Source organism: Chlorocebus sabaeus, chromosome 1 (assembly GCF_047675955.1).
Source record: "Chlorocebus sabaeus isolate Y175 chromosome 1, mChlSab1.0.hap1, whole genome shotgun sequence".
Lineage (NCBI taxonomy): Eukaryota > Metazoa > Chordata > Mammalia > Primates > Cercopithecidae > Chlorocebus > Chlorocebus sabaeus.
The window spans coordinates 70655109-70681284 of NC_132904.1; the positions used below are offsets into that span (position 1 = coordinate 70655109).

A 26176-nucleotide genomic window follows, 5' to 3' on the forward strand; every position below is an offset into this window, starting at 1 on the left:
TGAAACTAGAGTAAGATGAAGCATAGGACTTTGCCTTAAAGTCTGAGACAATAATAAATGAGAGCTGCCCCCTTTGATAGCACAGGAACTTCCTAAGTCTGAGCTTGTGTCTTCATTTTAAAATGGGGATAATACCTACCTCACATGACTTTCATAAGATTATGTATATAAAACACTTGGCATAGTAGCTAGTGCATAATTAGTGCTCAGTAAGTGGCAGCTGTTTTCTCCAGGCTATCTCTTGCTGGTCCTTTTACCAGTCTGGTTACTCTCCTTAGAAGGAACACATCTCCTTTCCAGAACACATGGACACAGGGAGGGGAACATCATACACCAGGGCCTGTCAGGGGGTGGGGGGCTATGGGAGAGATAGTATTAGGAGAAATACCTAACGTAGGTGATGGGTTGATGGGTGTAACAAAACTGCACATTCTGCACATGTACCCTGGAACTTAAAGTATAATAAAAAAAATAAAAAATAAAAGTTAAAAAAAAAAAAAGAAGGAACACATCTCCTTTCCTTTAGATCTTTAATGTTACCTTCTTTTTTCTCTTTGCTTTTTTTTTTTTTTTTAGAGATGAGATCTTGCTACATTGTCCAGGCTGGACTTGAACTCCTGGGCTCAAATGATCCTTTTACCTCAGCCTCCTGAGTAGCTTAATGTTATCTTGTTAATGAGGTCTTCCTTTGCCAACCTATGTAAAACTAACATCCCCTTCTCTCACCTTCCTGGCTTGATGTATCGCCATTGCCATGATCACCAAGTAACACATGGTTATTTTTATTTAGTCTATCATTTGTCTTCCAATCAATATAAAACCCATACAGCGGGAGTTTATATCTTTTTTCTTTTTAACTACTGTAGCCCTGATGCCTAGAAGAGCACCAGTCATCTGGTAGTGCTGAATAGATAACTGCTTATTGAGTCAACAAATATCTTTCTTAAAGTCTGGTGCCCGGGTCTACACAAATGAGCTGACAAGTGCTGAGTACAGTGGGTTCATTTTCCTTCTTGTTAACGCAGTCTTTGCATTAAATACTAAAATTAATAGTTTATAATCTTGGAGTATACATATATATATATATATTTTAAAATATATATATTTTTTCTTTTTTTTTTTTTTTTTGAGACAGAGTCTCGCTCTGTTGCCCAGGCTGGAGTGCAGTGGTGTGACTGTGGGTCACAAGAACCTCTGCCTCCTGGGTTCAAGCGATTTTCCCGCCTCAGCCTCTCGAGTAGCTGGGACTATAGGCGCCTATTATCACACCCGGCTAAGTTTTGTATTTTTAGTAGAGACAGGGTTTCACCATGTTGGCCAGGCTAGTTTCGAACTCCTGACTTCAAGTGATCTGCCCGCCTCAGCCTCCCAAAGTGTTGGGATTATAGGCGTGAGCCAACGCGCCCGGCCTGTATATTTTTTAGAGTAGGGAATCTAAGACATTTCAGTTGAAAAAATATAAACAAAATGTTTTTGTTCTTTTACAAAATGTGCTTAATTATGTAACCAAATAGTTCTGATGCTACAGATACTTTAATTTTGGAAATTTTACTTGTAGGGATGTAGACAAATTCCTGTTATGATCCTGAGGTCAAAGAGATACATGGTTGAACATTACAGTGTAATGTTAAGTCAATTGCTTCTATTATACCACTCCTTAACATGAGGTAATCTAATTCTGTTCCTGTTTGCTTTTTTATTTCTGTCTAAGCCCTTATAAGGGTAAACTGTCTCCTTTCTTCTTCTATTTGGCCACAAGTCATTATTTAATTCCCAGGATGAAGATTAGCAGTTGTATACTGAATGTTCTCACTAAGACTAAGAGTTTTCAGAATGTGAAATGGATTTGGTACTAGTCTCCATACAGTGGGATAAATAAATGCTGATGATGAGACAAAAACCTTACTTGCCTTGAATTATTTTGGACAAAATAAGGACGAACCCTTTTCTATGATAAAGGTTTTCCCTTCATATCCAATTCCTTTTAAATGATTCCTTTCCCAAACCTGCAATTTTATGCACCGAGTAATTATTTAAAAATACCCTGGTGGTTTAATACGGCTGTCTTTAAATGGTGCAAGATGCTGGACTCTAGCAAGACTGCCTGTTTTTATTTGACTTAGTTCAAACGAGAGTCTTGGTTCTCTTTGTAGGCTGGCTAACAAGTAGAGCAATCCCAATAAACGCAGTTTAGTCTGACTCAGTTCACAAATAAATACATACCTGAAAGAAGATCCTTGGTAGGGGGGTTGTTTGAAGAAAGAATGCATGAGTCACTGTGACTCTTGGCAACTGCTCTAATTTGAGGCTGGAATTCAGAACTGTTCAGAAGGGACATCTGCTTCCGTGGAGCTCTGCCTTTCAGAGTTACAGACTCTAAACTCTGTCCTGAATTAAGATGGTGCTGTAGTCCAAAGGAAGAATCCTTTATTGTATCAGGGTTCTCTGCAAAGTATACATGGTCTTTTCCCCTGTTTTTTTTTAAAAAAGGAGAGCATCAGCAATATATAATCTATTATGGTAACATTCTATTTTGTCAGAGACAGAAAGTAGACCAGTGGTTTTGGCAAGGTAGTTTGGACCTCAAAAGGGGTGATTTATTTGCAATGCAACTTTGTAAATCTCTTTTTCATCTCCCAAATTATAGAAGTAACAGATGCTTTACCTACAGTTAGGGAGTCATAGCTTAAGCGAGACAATAAAACGAAGAGCTCAGCAGAGCCTGACACAAAGCAAATGCTTCATAAATAATTACTTAAAATAAAAACCTGATTCTTATTCCATTCTGTTTCACAGAATAGCTCCCTTTCCCTCTTTTCCCTCATGAACATCTGTCCTGCATCTGGATATTATTTTGTCATTTATTTGTATGTTGGCTTCATTGTGAGTGGCTTCATTGTGAGATTGTGAGTAGCCCTCGAAAACAGAAATTATGTCTTACTTATTTCTAGGCCCAGCACCTAGTATCAAACCAGGACCAGAGCGAGGGCTTCACAGTTATCGGCTAAATGAGGACTGTGCCTCTCTCTGCTGTTAATCTTTTACTCAACCATAAATGAAAGACAGAAATCACAAGTACAGTGGAGTTAACTGACAGATTGACTGGTATTAGGTGTGATAATTACCTCGGAGTGGTTGATCTACTGCTGTTGGCTCCTAACTCTTTTCCATCAGTTTTGATGGTATGTATGTCGCGAGGCCTTGATGGAACCTGAAACTGGGTACTGCTGGGTTCAGTATTCTCTCTGAATCCCTGCTTAGATAAAAGCACATTTTCTGTCATGTCAGTGGTAGGAAGTGGATGGTAGCTGTCGTAAGTTTCTGACAGAGGCTCCAGAGCAAGTGAGACCTAAGAGAGACACACAGTATACGAGAAATTTTCTTCAGCATTAATTAACTAATTTTAAGACTCCCCTGCTTAATATTAATTAATGTCCCCCATTCCTTACAAGATTAATGTCCCCCATTAATTATCTAAATTCCTGCCTACCTCAGAAGCTTCATCTCTTACTAAGCTTCCTTCCTTCATCCCTCTGTTCCAATAGACCAATTACTTACCTATGGTTCTCTAAATGTACCTTATATTTCATTGCTTTATGCCTTTGTACATACAATTTTCCCCAGTATTCCTTCTTTATGTCTAAGTAGAGATGCCATGTCCACTGCCTTCTTCATGTTTCTACTTACTCTGTATCTATCCATTAGTATAATCACCATTTACTGAACCTTTTACTACAGGCCAGGAACTGTGCTAAGTTCCTCATATAGAGAAGCTAATGTGATTATATAACGCCATCAGGAAAGTATATTACCTTAATTCGAAGTTTTTTTTTTTAAGCAAAGATTTAGAGAAGGTACTTGCAACCTTTCGTTCATCATCCTGATTAGATTATGCATTCCTTGAAGGCACTGGCTATCTTCTTCATTTTTCTATCGACTAATTAGCAGAGTGCCTGTATACATAGTATGCAAGTCTAATATGCCTAATAATGCCTAATGGTCTGATGAATAAAAGAAGGACATAACATTTTCTGCATTTTTATTATTGGTTGCTTGGGAAAAATAAGGTCTAGTTCTATGCTGGAGATGAAGAGGGGTGAGGAGGGAGGACAACTAAGATGCAAAGGTAATTACTTTAAGTTTCCTTATCATTTCCTTCCTGTGAGTTCAAGTTCTTTGTGAAAAGGCTTTCTAGTCCTCTGAAAAGCCCAATGGAGAAACGTCTAATGGAGGAATGAAAAGTAAAATGGAGTTTTAAAGCAAAACCTTAAGGAAGAAAGTGAAGGATATACTCCAAAAGAAAAGAATAGCAATATTGAAAGTTCAGTTTCAATGACAAAGAAAGCAGAAGGAATTGTTTAAGCAGCCAAAGACTGTCAAATAAGGAATGCCCTAACACAAAAATGAAAAATTGCAGTTAGATGTTTTACGATGTCTCTGGGAAGGTCAATGAAATATTTTATCCAGAAGAACTGCCAAGGCACAAACTCAATAAAATATGCCTGGGTCTTGATGAGAATTCTGTTCATGAACCATAACATAAAGTCCTTCAAGTCTATTCATCACGAAGATCTTTGTACAAAGACAAATGACAGCAATGCAGCAGGACGAATACTCTGTGCAGTGATCACTGTAACAGCATCACATAAAATTCTGGTTGCTCAAATATAAATGTCAGGAAGTGTTTCCTTACCATTCATCACTTGCCAAAGACTGCCTCTGTATTCTAGAAACAAAGGAGACACTGAGGATAAAGGTAGTGTTCCTGGCCTTAACAATGAGCTGCTAACTGGCCACAGAGTTTGCTTTAACTCATTGGCCTGTACTACCATTGGACCTTGAATAAAGAGTCAGAGAAAGTCCAGGCACCTGCCACGCTCATCTTACAATCAAAACACAGGGGCCTAACTTCTTTGTTCAGTTAAACAAATAATTGTTGATACCAGCTCTGTTCCAGGCTCTGCGCTACCTCCCTGAGGAAAAGAGAGGACTAAAACATGGACTTACAACTGTAATCCCAGCCCGTTGGGAGGCAGGGGTAGGAGGATTGCTTCAGCCCAGGAGTTTGAGACTGGCCTGGGCAATATAGTGAGACCCTGTCACTACAAAAAATTAAAAAAAAAAAAATTAGCTGCGCATAGTGGCATGTACCTTGAAGTCCTAGCTACTTGCTAGGCTGAGGCAGGAGGATTGCTCGAGCCCCAGAGATTGAGGCTGCAGTGAGCTATGATTGTGCCACTGTACTACAGCCTGGGCAACAGAGCAAGACTCTGTCTCAAAACAATAACCCCCTCCTCCTCCACAAACCAACCTTCTGCCTCAGAGGATCATAGTATTTTGTAGGGGAAGTTAAAAAAAAAAAGTAATTTTTCCACTTCTCTATTGGCCAGGAAGGGCGGTGGTGACATACCTATCAAGTACAACGACCACGGCTTCTGTGCTTTGACAAAACCTTAGATATGTGGCCTTATGGCCAAGTGCCTGAAATTTCATGCTGTTGGAACATTCGCTGTATCCCTGGGGGTTGCAGATCTCTCTCTGTTTGCTGTGGCTAAACCAAGAAAGAAGGCACACACAGATTTCTTCAGAAATTATGATTCCATCAAAGATTTTGAGGAGATGAAGAAGACTGGTATCTTTCGGAATACAAAGTGATTTTGAAATATAAAGAATTTCTTTGGGCTAAATTACGCAGAAGTTTGTCACTGACTTGTGTTCCTGAACTATGAAACATGACTATGTGGGCTAAGAAAGAGTTTCTACTGATAAATAAACAATTAATAAAAAAGTAATTTTAATATAAAATAGTAAGTTTTAAGATAAGGAAGTGTACTAGGTGGTACGGGAATGCTAAGAAGGGGTCTGAGGCTGGGGAAAAGGTGAGGAAGGAGTGCCATGGATGATTTCCAGGAATGAAATACAAATGTTTGAGCTTAGAATCTTAAATCTGAATGAGGCAGAAAACGCTGAGGGGGATGGAAGTAGAACATCAGAAGCAGAGGGAAAAGTATTGGTCAAACTTTGGAGGTATAAAACAGAAGAATGTTCTGTCAATTCCTAGCAGTCCAAGAGACCATCTACTCTAACCCTCCGGTTGCATTTAGCTCCCAGATCTTCATTCCTGTCCACCTCAATCATTCGCCTCCCCAGTCATGATTCATCTTGGTGCTTACTCCTCTGCCAATCCCTTGAGTCCTGTAGAATTTATATTTTGTACAAATTACCACTTTAATGAAACATTTCTTTCTTTAAATGTCCCCATTTCCTCAAAGTCTCTTCCAATAGAAAACACCTACACTTGCCAGGCTAAAGGAAGTTAACTTTTGCCTTTCTGGTGCTAACTCTAGACCATCATTCTGTCACTTAAATATATCACCCCTCTTCCAAAGCCCACGCCATCCACATATACCATGAATGTACCACATGCTTCTCACATCCATAAGAGAACAACTTTTTTTGTTTATTTTTTATTTTTTTGTATTTTTTATTTCATTTGCTTATATTATTGAGTGATACATGCACATACCTTAATGAAATGTCATTTACTCCAAAGAAGAATTTTTTTTTTTATTATACTTTAAGTTCTAGGGTACATGTGCAAAACATGCAGGTTTGTTACATATGTATACTTGTGCCATGTTGGGGTGCTGCACCCATCAACTCGTCAGCACCCATCAACTTGTCATTTACATCAGGTGTAACTCCCAACGCCATCCCTCCCCCTGCCCACTCCCCATAATAGGCCCCGGTGTGTGATGTTCCCCTTCCAGAGTCCAAGTGATCTCATTGTTCAGTTCCCACCTATGAGTGAGAACATGTGGTGTTTGGTTTTCTGTTCTTGCGATAGTTTGCTGAGAATGATGGTTTCCAGCTGCATCCATGTCCCTACAAAGGACACAAACTCATCCTTTTTTATGGCTGCATAGTACTCCATGGTGTATATGTGCCACATTTTCTTAATCCAGTCTGTCACTGATGGACATCTGGGTTGATTCCAAGTCTTTGCTATTGTGAATAGTGCCACAATAAACATACGTGTGCATGTGTCTTTATAGCAGCATGATTTATAATCCTTTGGGTATATACCCAGTAATGCGATGGCTGGGTCATATGGTATTTCTAGTTCTAGATCTTTGAAGAATCGCCATACTGTTTTCCACAATGGTTGAACCAGTTTACAATCCCACCAACAGTGTAAAAGTGTTCCTATTTCTCCACATTCTTTCCAGCACCTGTTGTTTCCTGACTTTTTAATGATCGCGATTCTAACTCGTGTGAGATGGTATCTCATTGTGGTTTTGATTTGCATTTCTCTGATGGCAAGTGATGATGAGCATTTTTTCATGTGCCTGTTGGCTGTATGCATGTCTTCTTTTGAGAAATGTCTGTTCATATCCTTTCCCCCTTTTTGATGGGGTTGTTTTTTTCTTGTAAATTTGTTTGAGTTCTTTGTAGGTTCTGGATATTAGCCCTTTGTCAGATGGGTAGATTGCAAAAATTTTCTCCCATTCTGTAGGTTGCCTGTTCACCCTGATGGTAGTTTCTTTTGCTGTGCAGAAGCTCTTTAGATTAATGAGATCCCATTTGTCAATTTTGGCTTTTGCTGCCGTTGCTTTTGGTGTTTTAGACATGAAGTCCTTGCCCATGCCTATGTCCTGGATGGCATCGCCCAGGTTTTCTTCTAGGGTTTTTATGGTTTTAGGTCTAACATTTAAGTCTCTAATCCATCTTGAATTAATTTTCATATAAGGAGTAAGGAAAGGATCCAGTTTCAGCTTTCTACTTATGGTTAGCCAATTTTCCCAGCACCATTTATTAAATAGGGAATCCTTTCCCCATTTCTTGTTTTTGTCAGGTTTGTCAAAGATCAGATGGCTGTAGATGTGTGGTATTATTTCTGAGGGCTCTGCTCTGTTCCATTGGTCTATATCTCTGTTTTGGTACCAGTACCATGCTGTTTTGGTTACTCTAGGCTTGTAGTATAGTTTGAAGTCAGGTAGCGTGATGCCTCCAGCTTTGTTCTTTTGACTTAAGATTGTCTTGGCAATGTGGGCTCTTTTTTGGTTCCATATGAACTTTAAAGCAGTTTTTTCCAATTCTGTGAAGAAAGTCATTGGTAGCTTGATGGGAATGGCATGGAATCTATAAATTACCTTGGGCAGTAAGGCCATTTTCACGATATTGATTCTTCCTATCCATGAGCATGGTATGTTCTTCCATTTGTTTGTGTCCTCTTTTATTTCACTGAGTGGTGGTTTGTAGTTCTCCTTGAAGAGGTCCTTTACATCCCTTGTAAGTTGGATTCCTAGGTATTTTATTCTCTTTGAAGCAATTGTGAGTGGAAGTTCATTCATAATTTGGCTCTCTGTCTGTTACTGGTGTATAAGAATGCTTGTGATTTTTGCACATTAATTTTGTATCCTGAGACTTTGCTGAAGTTGCTTATCAGCTTAAGGAGATTTTGGGCTGAGATGATGGGGTTTTCTAAATATACAATCATGTCATCTGCAAACAGGGACAATTTGACTTCTTCTTTTCCTAACTGAATACCCTTTATTTCTTCATAAGAGAACAACCTTAAGGACACTCATCAGTCTTCCAGCAATGACTCAAGGTTTGCTTTAACAATAAGTTGCCTGCAATTATCTACTATATCTACAACATCTATCAGTATCAGAGAGAGAAAATTAGCAAGTATAATTTTCAGAATCATGTTGGTCAATGCAGCATTTTTTAAAAAGCCAACTATTTAACAATGTTTTTTTTTTTTTTTTTTAAATTTAGAGGCAGGGTCTTGCTCTGTCACCCAGGCTGGACTGTAGTTGTGTGATCATAGGTCACTGTAACCTTGAACTCCTGGGCTCAAGTGATCCTCTTTTCTCAGCCTCCAAAGTAGCTGGGATTACTGGTGTGCACCACATCAGGCTAATTTTATTTATTTTATATATATTTTATATATTTATATTTTATATATTTTAGGGGTCTTGCTCTGTTTCCCAGTCTCAAACTGCTGACCTTAAGTGATTCTCCCACGTCAGCTTCCTGAGTAGCTGAGATTATGGGCACATGCCACCATGCCTGGCTCAATTTGCTAAAATTGTGTTGAAAAATTTTAAGTCTAGGTTCATTAAGGATATTGTTTTATACTTTTCTTATATTGCTCTCTGGTTTTCGTATTAAGGTGGTGCAGGCTTTAAAATAAGTGTTTTCTCCTTTTCTATTTTCTGGAAGAGACTGTGTTATTGGTGTTATTTCTTCTTTATGGTTGGAAGAATTGGCCAGTAAAGTGATCTGGGCCTGGAGATTTCTTTTTCAGAAGGTTTTAAGCTAAAAATTAAATTTAAAAATAATTATTGCTTTATTCAGGTTATCTGTTTGATCTTGAGTGAATTTTGGTAGTTTACAGTTTTCAAATAATTGGCTCATTTCATCTAAATTGTCAAATTTATATGTGGAGAGTTGTTCATAGTATTTCCTTAATATCTATGGGTGCTATAGGCTGCTGTCTTTCTTACAGTAGAATCAAAAGGAAAGTGAAATATTTGTGTTCGTGAAAGAGGACAAGAGACTTATGAATTTCAAAACAAATGAAAGAAAAAAGCATATTTCTTTGTGGAAGAGAATGTGAAAGTTGATTATACCAATTGGGTCCTTCTTGTCACATCCAACTAAATCAGCTGAGGGCCCAGGGGAAAAAAAGCACTCAGGGGTATATAGATTGCTCCAAGAATGCAATTCTCTGCAAGCCTGGCTGCAGAAATGGCCTGCTATTAACTCTCAGACCAGTTTCACCTACCAATGAGAGGGTCACTCATCAAAAAGAGCTTGCCAGTTCCCCAAAGCTTCTCTAGTGCCAATAAGCTTTTTTGGAACACAGTATGTACAGTTTTTCTTTTTTAAAAAAATGTTTAATTTTTATTTTAGGTTCAGGGGTACATGTGCAGATTTGTTATACAGGTAAACTCATGACTTGGGGGTCTGGTGTACAGATTATTTCATTACCCAGGTACTAAGCACAGTACCCGACAGGTTTTTTGTTCTGAACCTCTCCATCTTCCCACTCTCCTCCTTCAAGTAGGTCCCAGTGTCTACTGTTCCTCTATTTCTGTTAATCTGTTCTCATTATTTAGCTCCCACTTGTGAGAATATGTGGTGCTTGGTTTTCTGTACCTGAGTTAGTTTGCTAAGGATAATGGCCTCCAGTTCTATCCATGTCCTGCAAAGGACATGATCTCATTCTTTTTCATGGTTGCATAGTTTTCCATAGTGTGTATGTACCACATTTTCTTAATGGTCTACCATTGATGGGCACTCAGCTTGATTCTATGTTTTTGCTATTGTGAATAGTGCTGCAATGATCATAACATGTGCACGTGTCTTTGTGACAGAACAACTTACAGTCCTTTCGGTATGTACCCAAAAAGTATAATTATGTAAAGTTACAATTATTTTTTAAATTTAATTTTTAGCTTAAAACCTTCTGAAAAAGAAATCTTCAGGTCCAGATCACTTTACTGGCAAATTCTTACAATACCAGCAGTGGGACTGCTGAGTCAAATGGTAGTTCTGTTTTTAGATCTTTGATGAATCGCCACACTGCTTTCCACAACGGTTGAACTGATTTATGCTCCCACCAGCAGTGTATAAGCATTCACTTTTCTCTGCAATCTTGTCAGCATATGTTACTTTTTGACTTTTTAATAATAGCTATTCTGACTGGTGTAAGTCATTCTCACTGTGGTTTTGATTTTTACTTCCCTAATGATTAGTGATATAGGGCATTTTTTCATATGCTTGTTGGCCGCATGTATGTCTTCTTTTAAAAAGTGTCTGTTCATGTCCTTTGCCCACTTTTTAATGGGGTTGTTTTTTGCTTGTACATTTGTTTAAGTTCCTTATAGATTCTGGATGTTAGACCTTTGTCAGAGGTATAGTTTGGAAATATTTTCTCCTATTCTGTAGGTTGCCTCTGTTGATAGTTTCTTTTGCTGTGCAGAAGCGCTTTAGTTTAATTGTCCCAGTTATTTTTGCTTTTGTTGCAATTACTTTTGTTTTCATCATGAAATCTTGCCAGTTCCTATGTTGAAAATGGCATTTCCTAGTTTCCAGGGTCTTTATAGTTTTAAGTTTTACATTGAGGTCTTCAGTCCATCTTGAGTTGATTTTTGTATATGGTGTAAGGGGTCCAGTTTCAATCTTCTGCATATAGCTAGCCAGATATCCCAGTACCATTTATTGAATAGGAAGTCCTTTCTCCAAAATTTTTCTTTCTAATAAAACTCCCAACCTTCTCTTTGTTCTTTGAACATACTGAAGACCATCACCTGTGTATATGTCCTGAATTGCAATTCTTGCTTCCCAAATAAAATGTTTTAAATTTGGAAATTTGTCTTTGTATTTTATTTTAACTACAACAAGAATATTTCTAATGGTAAAATACACAAACAAGATATGACTGTGTCAAAATATAGCATCAGGAAACAAACTATAGTAAGAATTATGATGGGCCTGTAGAACAGACAAATAATGAAAACTGAGTAAACAGAAAGTACACATTTAAACAGGTTTTTTTTTTTTTTTTTAAAGTAGATAATGAGTGGTATTCCTGTGAAATGCAGTTGCATATTAAGATTAAAAGCTTTAGGATGTCAGTTTCTTATCAATGGTAAAATTTATAAAAGAATGTTTTGTGAATGCAGCAGAATTTGTGTATAATAGCATGATTTGCATATATATATCTAACCAAAATTAGTTATGCAGCATGTTAGTGGTATGGCTGCAAACTTAAAAGGTGAATTGAGTGAAAATGTTAAATAATTTGTGGTATTCTTCTTTGTAGCTGAGAACACAGATGAAAATAACTTCCCAAGAGTTGTATCCATTTAAAGTATCAATGACAACTTTATGCAAGCAAAAAATTTTTGGATGTGATCCTCATGACACATATTATCAAGAAAATATAGTTCTCTGAACTGGAAAAAGTCTTGAAAACGTTATTGAAGACTGATGACAAAGGATGATGATCCTGAAATGGTCTTTGTTGACAATGAAGTTGTTTCAAAATCTAAATCCAAGGTGGCAACACTTTGCAAAGACAGATAACCATAAAGCTATTTACTGTCTTATTTACTTTGTCTACAAGGCTAAAAGTCAAACCACACACACACACACACACACACACACATGCACACACATATATTAAGTAACATGCGAATTAAATAAATTCCTGCCGGGCGCGGCGGCTCACGCCTGTAATCCCAGCACTTTGGGAGGCCGAGGTGGGTGGATCACTTGAGGTCAGGAGCTCGAGACCAGCCTGGCCAACATGGTGAAACTCTACCTAAAAATACAAAAATTAGCTGGGCGTGGTGACAGATGCCTGCAATCCCAGCTACTTGGGAGGCTGAGGCAGGAGAATCGCTTGAACCTGGGGCGGAGGTTGCAGTGAGCCAAGATCATGCCACTGCACTCCAGCCTGGGTGACAGAGCGAGACTCTGTCTCAAAAAAAAAAAATAAATAAATAAAATAAAAATAAATAAATAATAAAATAAAATAAATAAATTCCTTTGGTCAATATTTTGTTTGATAACTGGAAGGCAGGCCAGGCACAGTGGTTCACATATATAATCCCAGATTTGTGTATAATCCTGTATAATCCCAGATTTGTTTGTATATAATCCCAGCATTTTGAGAGGCTGAGGCAGGAGGATCACTTAAGTCCAGAGTTCAAGACCAGCTTGGGCAACATCTCAAGGCCTTGTCTCTACAAAAAAATACAAAAATTAGCTAGGTGTCATGGTGTGTACCTGTAGTCCCAGCTACTAGACTAAGGCTGTGGTGGGAGGATCACTTGAGCCTAGGAGGTCAAGGCTACAGTGAGTCACGATCTAACCACTACACTCCAGCTTGGGCGACAAAGTAAGACCCCATCTTAAACAACAACAACAACGATCACAATGACAACAACACCCCTGAAAAACTGGATAAGCAGTATGTAGCCTGTCAGTACATGGATATTAGGTGACTTAGTATAAGGTATGGTGCTAAAAAATGTTTTCGAGCTTGAGTTTAAAGAAGTCTCTTGGTTTATGTTACAGTCCAAGGAGACATCCCAGCCTCAGATCACTAGCACAGACTGGTCAAATACAGGGCCACTTTAAGTGACATTACTGCCTATGTAAAAAACCTGATGGCTTATCTGCAAGGGCATTAACAAGGAACCATATGTCATTCAATTTACTCATTACATGATGACTGTATCTTTGGAAAGTTTTATCGGCAAGGAACTATCTGTCCTACTTTTTTGTATTTTTCCATGCTGAAACAGGATTTCCAGAAATGAAACTGATAGCATGAAATACATTCCTAAAATTGTAGAGCTGAAGAGTGATATCCCAGAAAGATTTTTTTGGTTTCAAGCTTTATAAAAACTAACACTGTTCAACTTACCTTTCTCAATTTATACTGGAAGTGTAACATATGGAGGTTAATAAAGTACAGTACAATATTTAGGATTAACTGTGATGTTGAAATCTTAAATTTTACAAATGTCTTAGTAGTAGTACCCTAACTATCAAAACTATTTTGCCAGGATTCTACCTTTGTTTGGAAATACTCATGTTTGTGAATGGTTACGATCTGTTATGGAACTGAATAAAAACTAAATCTTGTAATTAAATGGTTTAAAAATGAATGATGTAATGCCCATCATATACATAATACTTGGTACTAACTTAGTATAGAAGTAAAAGTATCACATTTCTAGCCAGATTAAATGAATGACTTCAAAAGAAAAAAGCTATAGTCAAGTATTCCTGTTTCCCAATTTCGAACTTTAAATAATCATATGTTCGTGTGTATATATACATACATATCTTACATAAATATACACATACATATAAGATATATGTGTGTGATATGTGTGTATATATTTATATATGTGTATATACTATGTTACATGCTTATATGATAGCATAAGTTTGATACTTTCAATACTTTTTAAAAGTCTGAATATATTTTTGGCAATTGATTTCTTTTACGGCCAGTCTGCTTGACTCACTTATTTTTTTTGACATCTGATCTATACCAATAATGGAATACAACAAAGCTTCCTCTCTCAATCAGCTTGATTGTAATGAACTATATCTACCTTCTTTGCAGTCCCTCACTCCCTAGTCTGACCAAACCTGATCTTTCCCTCCAGAGCAACACTGTAAAGCCACCTTTCTTCCTTCATCTTCCATTCTATCAGCTCCTTACTGGCTACACTTACCCCTCTTGTCGGGAGAGATCCCATGCTTAGTCAACTCAATACTGTCCTTGGGGACAGCAAAGCAGTAGTATAACAAGAATTCAAGCTCCATCATTCACTGCATGCTTTTCTTTTTAAAGTATCTTAAAATTAATGTAACACATGCACATTTAGATTCAAACAGTTCTATAATCTTGTTACATAAAACAAGTCCCTTACATAGACACCGTTCCTCTTTCCTCACAGGCAGCCACTTTCAATTTCTATACCTGATTCTTGTGGTATTTACCTCTACAGCTCCAAATAACATGATAATGTTACCTTGACTTAGTTTCCAGGCATGACCTTTTGACTTTCTAATACAGGAGATAAGAATTTAGCTCTATCCCACATCCACTTATTTCCTCCATCCTCCCAATGTGTCAGTATAGTAAACACTGATTATTGATCTAACTACAATTATAGTATGAGCATGTATTCCATTTATAGCTGAACAATTAGATGTACTGATTACTTTTCCTTTCCTGCACAACATTTTCCCAAAATGCTGTCTTGTTTTCTCATTTGCTTAGTTAAAAAAATTTTTTTTTCTTTTTAGAGATCGGGTCTTGCCATGTTGCCCAGGCTGAACATGAACTCCTGGGCTCAAGTGATTCTACTGCTTCCACTTCCTGAGTAGCTGGGACTATAGATGCATGCTAACATTTGCTTTGTTTTTATTGTTCTTATTGTTAATTCAATTCTGAACTTTTTGCCAGTTGTTGAATTCTCTCCTCTTAAGATTTTCAGACACATTAGGTGTTTCATAACTTTTTTTTTTGAGAAATCTCTCCCAGAGCCTTAGCACATACTACAATTTGGAACAGCTGCCATCTATGCCTTGTGTACAGTTGCTTCACCTCAAATCAAGGGATTCTCTTCGGCTCTCTCTTGTGTTGTATCTCTTGTTTGCAATATCCCACCTTGTCTTCTTTTTAAGTTTACTCCCTCAGTTTGGCAGAGAAAGTCCTTCAGCTGCTTTGTCAGGAAGAGTGTCGGAGAGGTACAAATTTTTGAGACTTTGTATATACAAAAATTTCATTCTACTCTCACACTAGATAGTTTGCCTAGAGAGAGAGAATTCTAGCCCATTTTCATTCAACATTCTAGAGGTATTATTGAATTATCTTCTGGACCCTAATGTTGCTCTTGAGAAGTCTGAAGCCACTCTACTTCTTAATTCTTTGTGTGTGACTGTTTCTCTTGTTATCTGGAAGTTTATAGAATCTTGTTTTTGTTTTCAATGTTCTAGAATGTCACAATGATATTACTTGCTGAAAATCAGCTTTCACCCACTATGTTGTACTTAATGGTCACTTTTGTTAAAAAAAAAAAAAAAAAAAAAAAAATTGATATCAAGAAAAATGTTTCTGTGGATGGGTGCGGTGGCTCATGCCTGTAATCCTAGCACTTTGGGAGGTGAGGCAGGTGGATCACTTCAAGCCAGGAGTTTGAAACCAGCCTGGCCAACATGGTGAAACCCTGTCTCTACTTAAAAAAAAAAAAAAAAAAAAAAAAAATTAGCTGGATGTGGTGGTACATGCCTCTAATCCCAGCTATTTGGGAGGCTGAGGCAGGAGAATCACTTGAACCCGGGAAGCAGAGGTTGCAGTGAGCTGAGATCATACCACTGCACTCCAGCCTGGGCTACAGAGTAAGGCTCTGTCTCAAAAAAAAAAACAAAAAAAAACAACAAAAAAAAAACCCAACAACAAAAACAAATTTCTAAGCTTTTTACTATGAAAAATTTTAAACAAATACAAAATTAGAAAAATATAAATAATGACTACAGGTACTTATTATCCAGTTTCAACAATTATCCACATCTGGCTAATCATGTTTCATTTATACCTTCTCCAAGCCCTGCTTTGTTACTGGATTATTGTGAACCAAGTTCCAGATACCATACCATTTCTGTAAATATAGTTTTAATAATAGGAGGGCTCATTAACAAAAATAAACACCATACCATTATCACATTTTAAAAATTAATAACAATTCTTCAAAATTATCAAAAATTGAGTCAACATTCTAATTTCCCTGATGGTTTCAGATTTTTTACAGTTGGTTTCTATGAATCAGGATCCAAACGAATTCCACAGGAGACTTTTTCTTTCTTTCTTTCTTTTTTTTTTTTTGAGATGGAGTCTCACTCTGTCACCCAGGCTGGAGTAGTGCAATGGCGCAATTTCTGCTCACTGCAACCTCCACCTCCCGGGTTCAAGCGATTCTCCTGCCTTAGACTCCTGAGTAGCTGGGATTACAGACACCCACCATCATTCCCAGCTAATTTTTGTATTTTTAGTAGAGACGGGGTTTTACTATGTTGGGCAGGCTGGTCTCAAAGTCCTGACCTGGTGATCCGCCTGTCTCGGTCTCCCAAAGTGCTGGGATTACAGGCATTAGCCACAGCGCCTGGCCCACAGGAGGCTTTTTCAATCTGGCAACTCATGTATTTAGTACTGAGAAGTCTTCCTGAATTTCTGAATTGCGTCCAACACTATTTATTTATTTATTTATTTATTTTTTGAGACAGGGTCTCACTCCATCACCCAGGCTGGAGTGCAGTGGCATGATCTTGGCTCACTGCAACCTCTGCCTCCCAGGTTGGTGATTCTCCTGCCTCAGCCTTCTCAGCCTCCCTAGTAGCTGGGATTACAGGCACGTGCCACCATGTTCAGCTAATTTTTGCTTTTTTAGTAGAGATGGAGTTTTGTCATGTTAGCCAGGCTAGTCTCAAACTCCTGGCCTCAAGCGATCCAACTGCCTCGGCCTCCCAAAGTGCTAGAATTACAGGCATGAGCTGCCACACCTGGCTGACAACACTCATTAAAGAGGGAAAAAAACCAAGTGCACAATATATAAAATTTACAACGTTCAGTATTCAAAAAAAATTTAACAGAAGTAGGAAAACATGCCCTAAAACCACAGAACAATTAATCAATAGAAACAGACCCCAAATGATAGGTGATAAAATTGATGGGACCTTAAAACCGCTATCATATAGATGCTCCTAATGCTTAAGTATATAAAAGAAAATGTGACTGCAAAGAAAAAAGAAAATGTACATTAAAAAAGGAAATGTAACTTTTAGAGATGAAAATATTTGAAATGAAATTACGACTGATGGGGTTAGAAGCAGGTTAGATACTGTACAAGATGATTAATGAATTTGAATATAGAGTGATAGAAACTATAAAATGAAATACACAGAGGATGAAAAGACTGGAAAAAAACAAACTCAGTCACTGGTAGAAAAATGTCAAGCAGTCTGAGATGCTTTGAAGTCTCATGAAATCACATGCTGGCTCCTTGAAAAGATTAATAAAATTGTTAAACTTCTATCCAGCCTGATCCAGAAAAAAAATGAGAAAACAACTTACTAATATTAGGCATGAAAGAGGAGATATAATCACAATTGCTTTAGACGTTTAAAGACAGAAAAGGGATGTTATAAACAACTCTGTACCAATAAATTCAACAACTTCAATGAAATGGATGAGTTATTTGAAAATCAAACTACCAAAGCTCACTCAAAAAGAAAGATTACCTACATAAGCCCTGAATCTACTATAGAAATTAAAGTGGTAGTTAAAAACCTTCCCCATAAGGAAAAATCCAGAAACCAGTTAACTCCACTGGTAAACTCTACTAGACATTTAATCAATTCTACGTTAACTCTTCCAATAAACAGAGGAGGAACTCTTCTAAAATCATTTTATGCCAGCATTACCCTCGCATCTAAATAAAAGACAATGCAACAAAACAATACTACAGATTAATATCCCTCCTGAACAAAAATGTAATGTTTCATTTCATCCTCACTGAAACATTAAATCACAATAATATATAAAATGGCTAATACCACATGACTCCATAGTGTTCATCATAAGACTGATAGTCTGGTTTTGTTTTTAGAAATGAATCAATAAAATAGGTCATACTAACAGACCAAAAGAAAAAAATCCAAATGACTATCCTAACACATACAGGAAAAACATTTGATAAAGTTCAATACCCACGATGAAATCTCTCAGAAAATTTGGGAAAAGTGTTGTTAAAACTTGGTACTTTTCTAATTGATAAAGGACAAATATGAAAAACCTATATCTAACATCACATTTAATAGTGAAAGATACCAGACATGATGACTCTCCTGTAATTCCAGCACTTTGAGAGGCTGAGGAAGGAGGATTGCTTGAGGCCAGGAGTTTGAGACCAGCCCACCAACATAGCGAAACCCTGTCTCTACAAAAAAACTTTAAAAAACAGTGTGCACCTGTAGTCTTAGTTACTCAGAAGGCTAAGGCAGGAGGACTGCTTGAGTCCAGAAGTTTAAAATTGCAATGAGCTATGATCATGCCAGCCTGGGTGACAGAGTGAGACTTGGTCTCTTAAAAACAAAGCAAAGCAAAACAAACAAACAAAAACAAGTGAAAGACCAAATGTTTTCCTATGAAAAGAAAGAAGGAGGGAAGAATATGTTTTCTATTCAACATTATACTGGAGATCTTAGTGTGATAAGGCAAGAAAATAGAAATAAAAGGCATATAGATTAGAAAAGAAGTAAACCTGTCTTTATCCACAGATGACATCATTGTCTATACAGAAAATTCTCAAGAATCAACAAAAAGCATAAATACTTTGGGATAAATCAAAATATATGCAAGCCTGCATGATGCTAAGTATAAAAGATTGTAGAAAAACATTAAAGAGCTAAACAAATGGAGAAATATACCATGTTCATGGAAGACTCAATATTGCTAAGAACTTAATTCCCTTAATTTTATCTGTATATTCTACAGTATCAATAAAAATCCCAGCAGACATTTTTTGTGGAAATTAACAAGCTGATTCGAATATTTATAAGGAAATGCAAAGAAGTTAAAATAGACAAATATTTTCAAAAAGAACAAAATTAGATGGCTCAGAGTATCTTATTTCAAGGTTTACAATAAAGCTGCAGTAATACAGTGTTACTATCCTAAGGACAGAAATACTAACTTGCAACAAGGATTCCATTAAAAACAAAAAGAAATACAGATCAATGCAACAGAATAGATCAATGCAACAGAAATAGACTCATACATATATAATCAATTGATCATATTCAAACAAAATTTAATGGGGTGGGAAAAAATTTTTTCAATAAGTAATGACAGAACAAGCAGATACAATTACAAAAAAAATAAATCCTGACCTTATTTCATATTACAGGTATACCCAAAAATTAATCAGACATGAATTATACCTGAAAGTAAAAGCCAAAACTATAAAAATCTTAGGGGAAAACAGTGGAGAAAATCTGTGCAACCTTCCCCTAATCAGGGGAAGATTTCTTAGGTAGGCCTAAGTTTATAAAAAACATAAACTATAAAAGGTAAGATCGACAGCTGGGCATGGTGGCTCACACCTGTAATCCTAGCACTTTGGGAAGCCAAGGTGGGTAGATCACCTGAGGTCAGGAGTTCCAGACCAGCCTGGCCAACATCGTGAACCCCCATCTCTAAAAAAAAATGAAAAAATTAGCTGGGCATGGTGGTGGGCTCCTGTAATCCCAGCTACTAGGCAGGCTGAAGCAGGAGAATTGCTTGAACCTGGAGGGCAGAGGTTGCAGTGAGCCGAGATAGTGCCAGTTCACTCCAGTCTGGGCAAAAGAGTGAGACTTTGCCTCAAAAAAAAAAAAAAAAAAAAACAAAAAAACAGTAAGATCGATAAACCTGATTTCATGGAAAGAAAATCTTCTGTTCTTCAAAAGACACAATCATGAAAATAAAGGAAGAACAAAAAAAAACAAAGGAAGTATATATTCAGGGCAACTTGCATTTATGCTTCTGAGTTGCAGTCCTCAAGTTGGGCCCAAATAAAGTCTCTACTTATTAAAAAAGAAAAGAAAAAGAGAAGCCAAAGGCTGGGAATATACAAACATACATACATACTTATAGGCCTAATGTTAAAAAAGTTCTCAAAACTAAAAAAGATAAACTTATTTTTTAAATGGGCAAAAACCTTGAACAAATAATCCACAGAAAGTATCAGGGATTGATACATTTTCCTATGAATAGGCCAAAGAGCTAATATATTAGGCTTTGCATGCCATATGGTCTCATTACTTAACTCTGCTGTTAGGCATAAAAGCCACATAGACTATATATAAATGAATGAGTGTGGCTGTGTCCTAATAAAACTATTTACAAATATAGGTGATGAGCCAGATTTGGCTTGGGGTTTGCAGTCTGTGAACTCCTGAAGAAGATAAAAGAATAGCCAAAAAGCCCATGAAAAAATACTCAACACGTTAGTCATCAGGAAACACAAATGAAAATCTCAATTAGATATTAGTACATACTCATTAGAATGGCAAAAATGTAAAAGAGTGGTCAAAAACTTAGAAGGCTGGTGAAGCATAAACACCTTCAATTTTAAGAAGAGCTGGGGTTCCTATTGGTTCCAGAGACCCTGCTTATAGTCAGCAAAAATGGTCTTTGACAACAGCCTTCTAGACATATTTGCCTTTAAGGCCTGTTCCTGGCAGGCCTCCATAGGCTCCAAGATAATGGAACAAGAGAGGAAACAAATCTTTAATTATAGCTTCTGTTTCTTCACTGTAACCACGACTTATTTCTGTACTCCTCAGTCATTCAAAATTTGACAAAAGTCTCCACTACTCTATTAAAAACAATTCTTCAACAAACCCAATGACTGCAAATAAAAAAATACACAAATATTGTTGTATGAATTGATATTTAAATTGAACAAAAAATTGTGCAGGCATTCTGGAAAATAGTCTGGCAGTTCCTTAAAAAGTTAAAAACAGAGTTACCATATGGCCCAGCAATTCCACTTTCAGGCATATATCCAAGAGAACTGAAAGCATATGTTCACAAAAGAACTGATATATGAATGCTAATAGCAACATTATTAATAATAGTCAAAAAGTCAAAACAATCCAAATGTCTATCAATTTTAGAATGGGATATATCCATATCGTCAAGTATTATTCATCCACAAAAAGGAATGCACTTCTGATACATGCTATAACATGGATGAAACTTAGAAACATTACGTTAAATGAAAAAAGCCAATCGCAAAAGGCCACAAATATTATTCCATTTGTATAAAATGTCTGGAACAGGCAAATACATAGAGACAGAAAACAGGTTAGTCGTCGTCGTCAAGGGAGGGGGAAGAGAGAAACAAGGAGTGGCTGTATTGGGTACAGTGTTTCCTTTTGGGGTGATAAAATGTTCTAGATTTAATAGTAGTGATGATTGTAAAAACCACTGAATTGTATACTTTAAATGGGTGAATTGGCTGGGTGTGGTGGCTCACAGCTCTAATTCCAGCACTTTGGGAAGCTGACACGGACAGAACTTTGGGAAGGTGACTACTGGAGCTCAGGAGTTCCAGACCAGCCTGGACAACGTAGCAGAACCCTGTCTCTACAAAAAATACAAAAACTGGCCAGGTGCGGTGGCTCACGTCTGTAATCTCAGCACTTTGGGAGGCCGAGGTGCGCAGATCACGAGGGCAGGAGATCGAGACCATCCTGGCCAACATAGTGAAACCCTGTCTCTACTAAAATACAAAAAATTAGCTGGGCATGGTGGCGCACGCCTGTAGTCCCAACTACTTAGGAGGTTGAGGCAGGAGAATCACTTGAACCCAGGAGGTGGAGGTTGCAGTGAGCTGAGATCGTGCCACTGCACTCCAGCCTGGTGACGGAGCAAGACTCCGTCTCAAAAAACAAACAAACGGAAAACAACAAAAACTTAGCTGGGGTGGTGGTGTGTGCCTGTAGTCCCAACTACTAGGGAGGCTGAGATAGGAGGATCGCTGGAGCCCAGGAGGTCGAGGCAGAGTCAGTCAAGATTGCATCACTGTACTCCAGCCTGGGCACAGAGTAAGACCCTGTCTCAAAAAAAAAAAAAAAAAAAAAAAAAAGGTAAATTTTACGGTATGTGGATTATATCTTAATTTTTTTAAAAAACTAGGTGCTATGGAGCACACCTATAGTCCCAGCTACTCAGGAGGCTGAGGCAGGAGAACCGCTTAAGCCCAAAAGTTTGAATCTAGCCTGGGAAACATAGTGAGATCCCTTCTCTTAAAAGGAAGAAAGAAAAAGAAAAATATAAAACCTTACCTAGTGGCCAGGCACAGTGGCTCATGCCTACAATTCTAGCACTTTGGAAGGCCAAGGCAGGCAGATCACTTGAAGTCAAGAGTTCCAGACCAGCCTGGCCAACAGGGTGAAACCCCGTCTCTACCAAAAAATACAAAAATTAGCCAGGTATGGTGGTATGCGCCTGTAGTCCCAGCTACTTGAGAGGCTGTGGTGGCAGACTTGCTTGAATCCAGAAGGCGGAGATTGCAGTGAGCGGAGATAGCGCCACCGCACTACAGCTTGGGTAACAGCTTCTGTCCGTGTTAGCTTCCCAAAGTGCTGGAATTAGAGCTGTGAGCCACCACACCCAGCCAATTCACCCATTTAAAGTATACAATTCAGTGGTTTTTACAATCATCACTACTATTAAATCTGTCTCAAAAAAACCCCAAAGAAAACCCACCTTACCAAAACCCTGTACTACTCCCGATTTCATTTTCCCCCTAGTCATCGATCATATGCACATATGTAAATTTGAATTTCCCTTTGTCATCAATCCAAAATCATTTTTTCAGCTGGTACACAATCATAACTATGTAATTTTATCTTCTATGGATATAAAAGTTTCCACAAATAGACTATAATTTTAATATTGTTGAATAAATTGTTTTCATTTTCCCAATATTAAAAATGTATTTCCATTACTAGACTGAAGCATATAACTTCCTTCTCTTTTCATAGTATTTACTTAAGGTAAATTCCCAGGGGTGGAATTACTGAGGTAAATGATATACAATAATTCATGTGACTTTTGAAACACAATGTCAAACTGTTTGGCAGTCCTGATGCAAATTTATATCATCAACAGAAAAGCATGACTAAACTAGACTCACTTCACCATTAAGTCATCAATATAAAGTGTCACTATTTTAACATTTAATATATTATAAATGAGAATAGGATAAATACAATAAATGTTAATTTTTTTTTTCAGTTAGACGAATCTATTTCTGGAATCTGTTCCACTGATGACAAAATTATATGCTTATGATTTTATAATATTAATAAATGCTTACATTTGGTAATGTTATATGTTCTTTCCTTATCTTTTTTAGGCTATTTTCTTATTTAGTATTTCATTTTCTCTACACATTTTAGAATACAATTGACAAGGTATAACCCCTGGAATTTCTAAGGGGTTTGAATATTCAGAATTTTCTAGAAAGTGCTCCCAATGAGTCCCCCACAGAAGAGGGACCATTCTATGTTCTTTCCCAGTTTCTCATGCATATCTATCACATAATATGTATCACACAGGGTTCTGGAAAATTAAATGAAATGGCCATCTTTTATCTCTGTATATCCTAAGTTATGGCATGTAACAGTGTATGAAAAAAACGTAAGTTGATTTCTTCAATAAATAGTGCTGGAAAACTGAATACCCACATGCAAGAGAATAAGACTAGACTCCTCTCATCATACCCCCCCAAAAAAGGTTAAAAGTGGAGTAGACTTAAATGTAAGATCTAGGACTATAAAATGACTAGAAGAAAACAGGGGAAATGCCTCATAACATTGGTTCAGGCAAGGATTTTTTGGGTAAGACCTCAAAAGCACAAGCAACAAAAGCAAAAACAGACAAATGGGAGTACATCAAACTAAAAAGCTCTGCACAACAAAGGAAACAATCAACACAGCAAAGGGACAACCCACTGAGTGGGAGAAAATATTTGCAAACTTGGCATCTGACAAGAGTTAATATCCAGAACATATAAGAAACTCTAACAATTTAACAGCAACAAAACATTTTTTTTTCTGATTAAATAATGAACAGAAAACTTGAATAGACATTTCTCAAAAGAAGACATACGAATGGTCAATAGGCATATGAAAAAATGCTCAACAGGGCTGGGCGTGGTGGCTCACGTCTATAATCCCAGCACTTTGGAAGGCCAAAGGTCAGGAGTTCAAGACCAGCCTAGCCAACATGGTGAAACCGTGCCTCTACTAAAAATACAAAATTAGCCAGGTGTGTTGGTACGTGCCTGTAATCCTAGCTACTCAGGAGGCTGAGGCAGGAGAATCACTTGAACTCGGGAGGTGGAGGTTGCGGTGAGCCGAGATGGCGCCATTGCACTCCAACCTGGACAACAAGAGCAAAACTTCATCTCCAAAAAAAAAAAAAGAAAAAAGAAAAAAGAAAAAATGCTCAACATCACTATGATTATGGAAAGGCCAATCAAAACGACAATGAGATATCATCTCACTCCAGTTAGAATAGCTACTATCAAAAAAGACAGAAAGTAACGAATGATGGTGAGGACGTGGAGAAAGGGATACTCATGTATTGTTGGTGGGAATGTAAATTAGTACAATCATTATGGTCAATAGTATAGAGGTTCTTCACAAAAATTAAAAGTAGAACTACCATATGATCCAGCAATCTCACTACTTGTTATATAGTCATGCACCAGGTAACAACATTTCCATCAATGACAGACCGCATATACAACAGTGGTCCCATAAGATTATAATAAGGTTGAAAAATTCCTATCGCCTAGTGGCTGTAGTGTTGTAATGTGGTAGCGCAATGCATTATTCTATGTTTGTGGTGATGCTGATGGAAACAAACCTGCACTGCCAGTATAGCACATACAATTATATATGATACATAATACTTGAAAATGATAATAAACAACTATGTTACTGGTTTACAATTTACTATATTATACTTTTTCTTTTTATTTTAGAGTGTAGTCTTTCTGCTTATTAAAACAAAGTTAACTGTACAACAGCCTCAGGCAGGTCCTCAGGAGGTATTCCAGAAGGCACTGTTATCATAGGAGATGACAGCTCCATGTGTGTGACTGACCCTAAGACCTTCCAGTGGGACAAGATGTGGAGGTGGAAGACAGTGATAGTGATGATCCTGACCCCGTGTAGGCTTAGGTTAATGTGTGTGTTTGTGTCTCAGTTTTTAACAAAAATGTTTAAAAAGTTAAAAACATTTGAAAATAGAAAAAAGCTTATAGAATAGGGATACAAAAAATATTTTTGCATACCTGTAAAATGTGTTTGTGTTTTAAGTGTTATTACAAAAGATTCAAAAAGTTAAAAAAAAATTAAAAGTTTATAAAGTAAAAAAAGTTAAAGTAAGCTAAGGTTAATTTATTATTAAAGAACAACATTGTTTTGTAAATTTAGTGTAGTCTTCTAAGTGTACAGTGTTTATAAAGTCTACAGTAGTATATGGTAATGTCCTAGGCCTTCACATTCACTCACCACTTACTCACTGACTCACCCAGAGCAACTTCTAGTCCTGTAAGCTCTATCCATAACTGCTCTATATAGGTATATATCTTTTATCTTTTATACTGTTATTTCATCTTTTATACTGCTATCTTTTAACTTTTACACTGTTATTTTTATGTACTTTTTCTATGTTTAGATACGCTTAGATATGCAAATTCTTACCATTGTGTTATAATCGTCTTCATTGTGTTACAACAGTATTCAGTACAGTAACATGCTATATAGGTTTGTAGCCCAGAAGCAATAGGCTATACCCTAAGCCTAGGTGTATAGTAGGCTATACCATTTAGGCTTGTGTCATTACACTCTATGATGTTTGCACAAGGAGGAAATTGCCTGAGGACACATTTCTCAAAATACATCCCCATCATTAGTAGTAATGCATGACTGTATATTCAAAGGAAATAAAATCAGTATGTCAATGAGATACCGATACTCTGTTTATCACAGCACTATTCACAATAGCCAA

The 26176-nt window shown here is 37.2% G+C and overlaps 1 protein-coding gene across 5 annotated transcripts in view; it reads right to left on the bottom strand.

Moving 5' to 3' along the window:
- C2CD3 (C2 domain containing 3 centriole elongation regulator) overlaps positions 1-26176 on the bottom strand; it is a 155550-nt gene that overhangs the window by 118496 nt on the left and 10878 nt on the right. For all 5 annotated transcript variants that reach the window (XR_012094068.1, XM_038005474.2, XM_038005475.2 and 2 more), the window contains 2 exons: positions 3126-3349; positions 2224-2471 (listed from right to left, as the gene is read on the bottom strand). Coding sequence is in view for 4 of the 5 variants with exons in the window: in XM_038005474.2 (XP_037861402.2) it covers positions 2224-2471; positions 3126-3349 (472 nt within the window). In the remaining variant the exon portion in view is untranslated. The remainder of the gene's footprint in view (positions 1-2223; positions 2472-3125; positions 3350-26176) is intronic.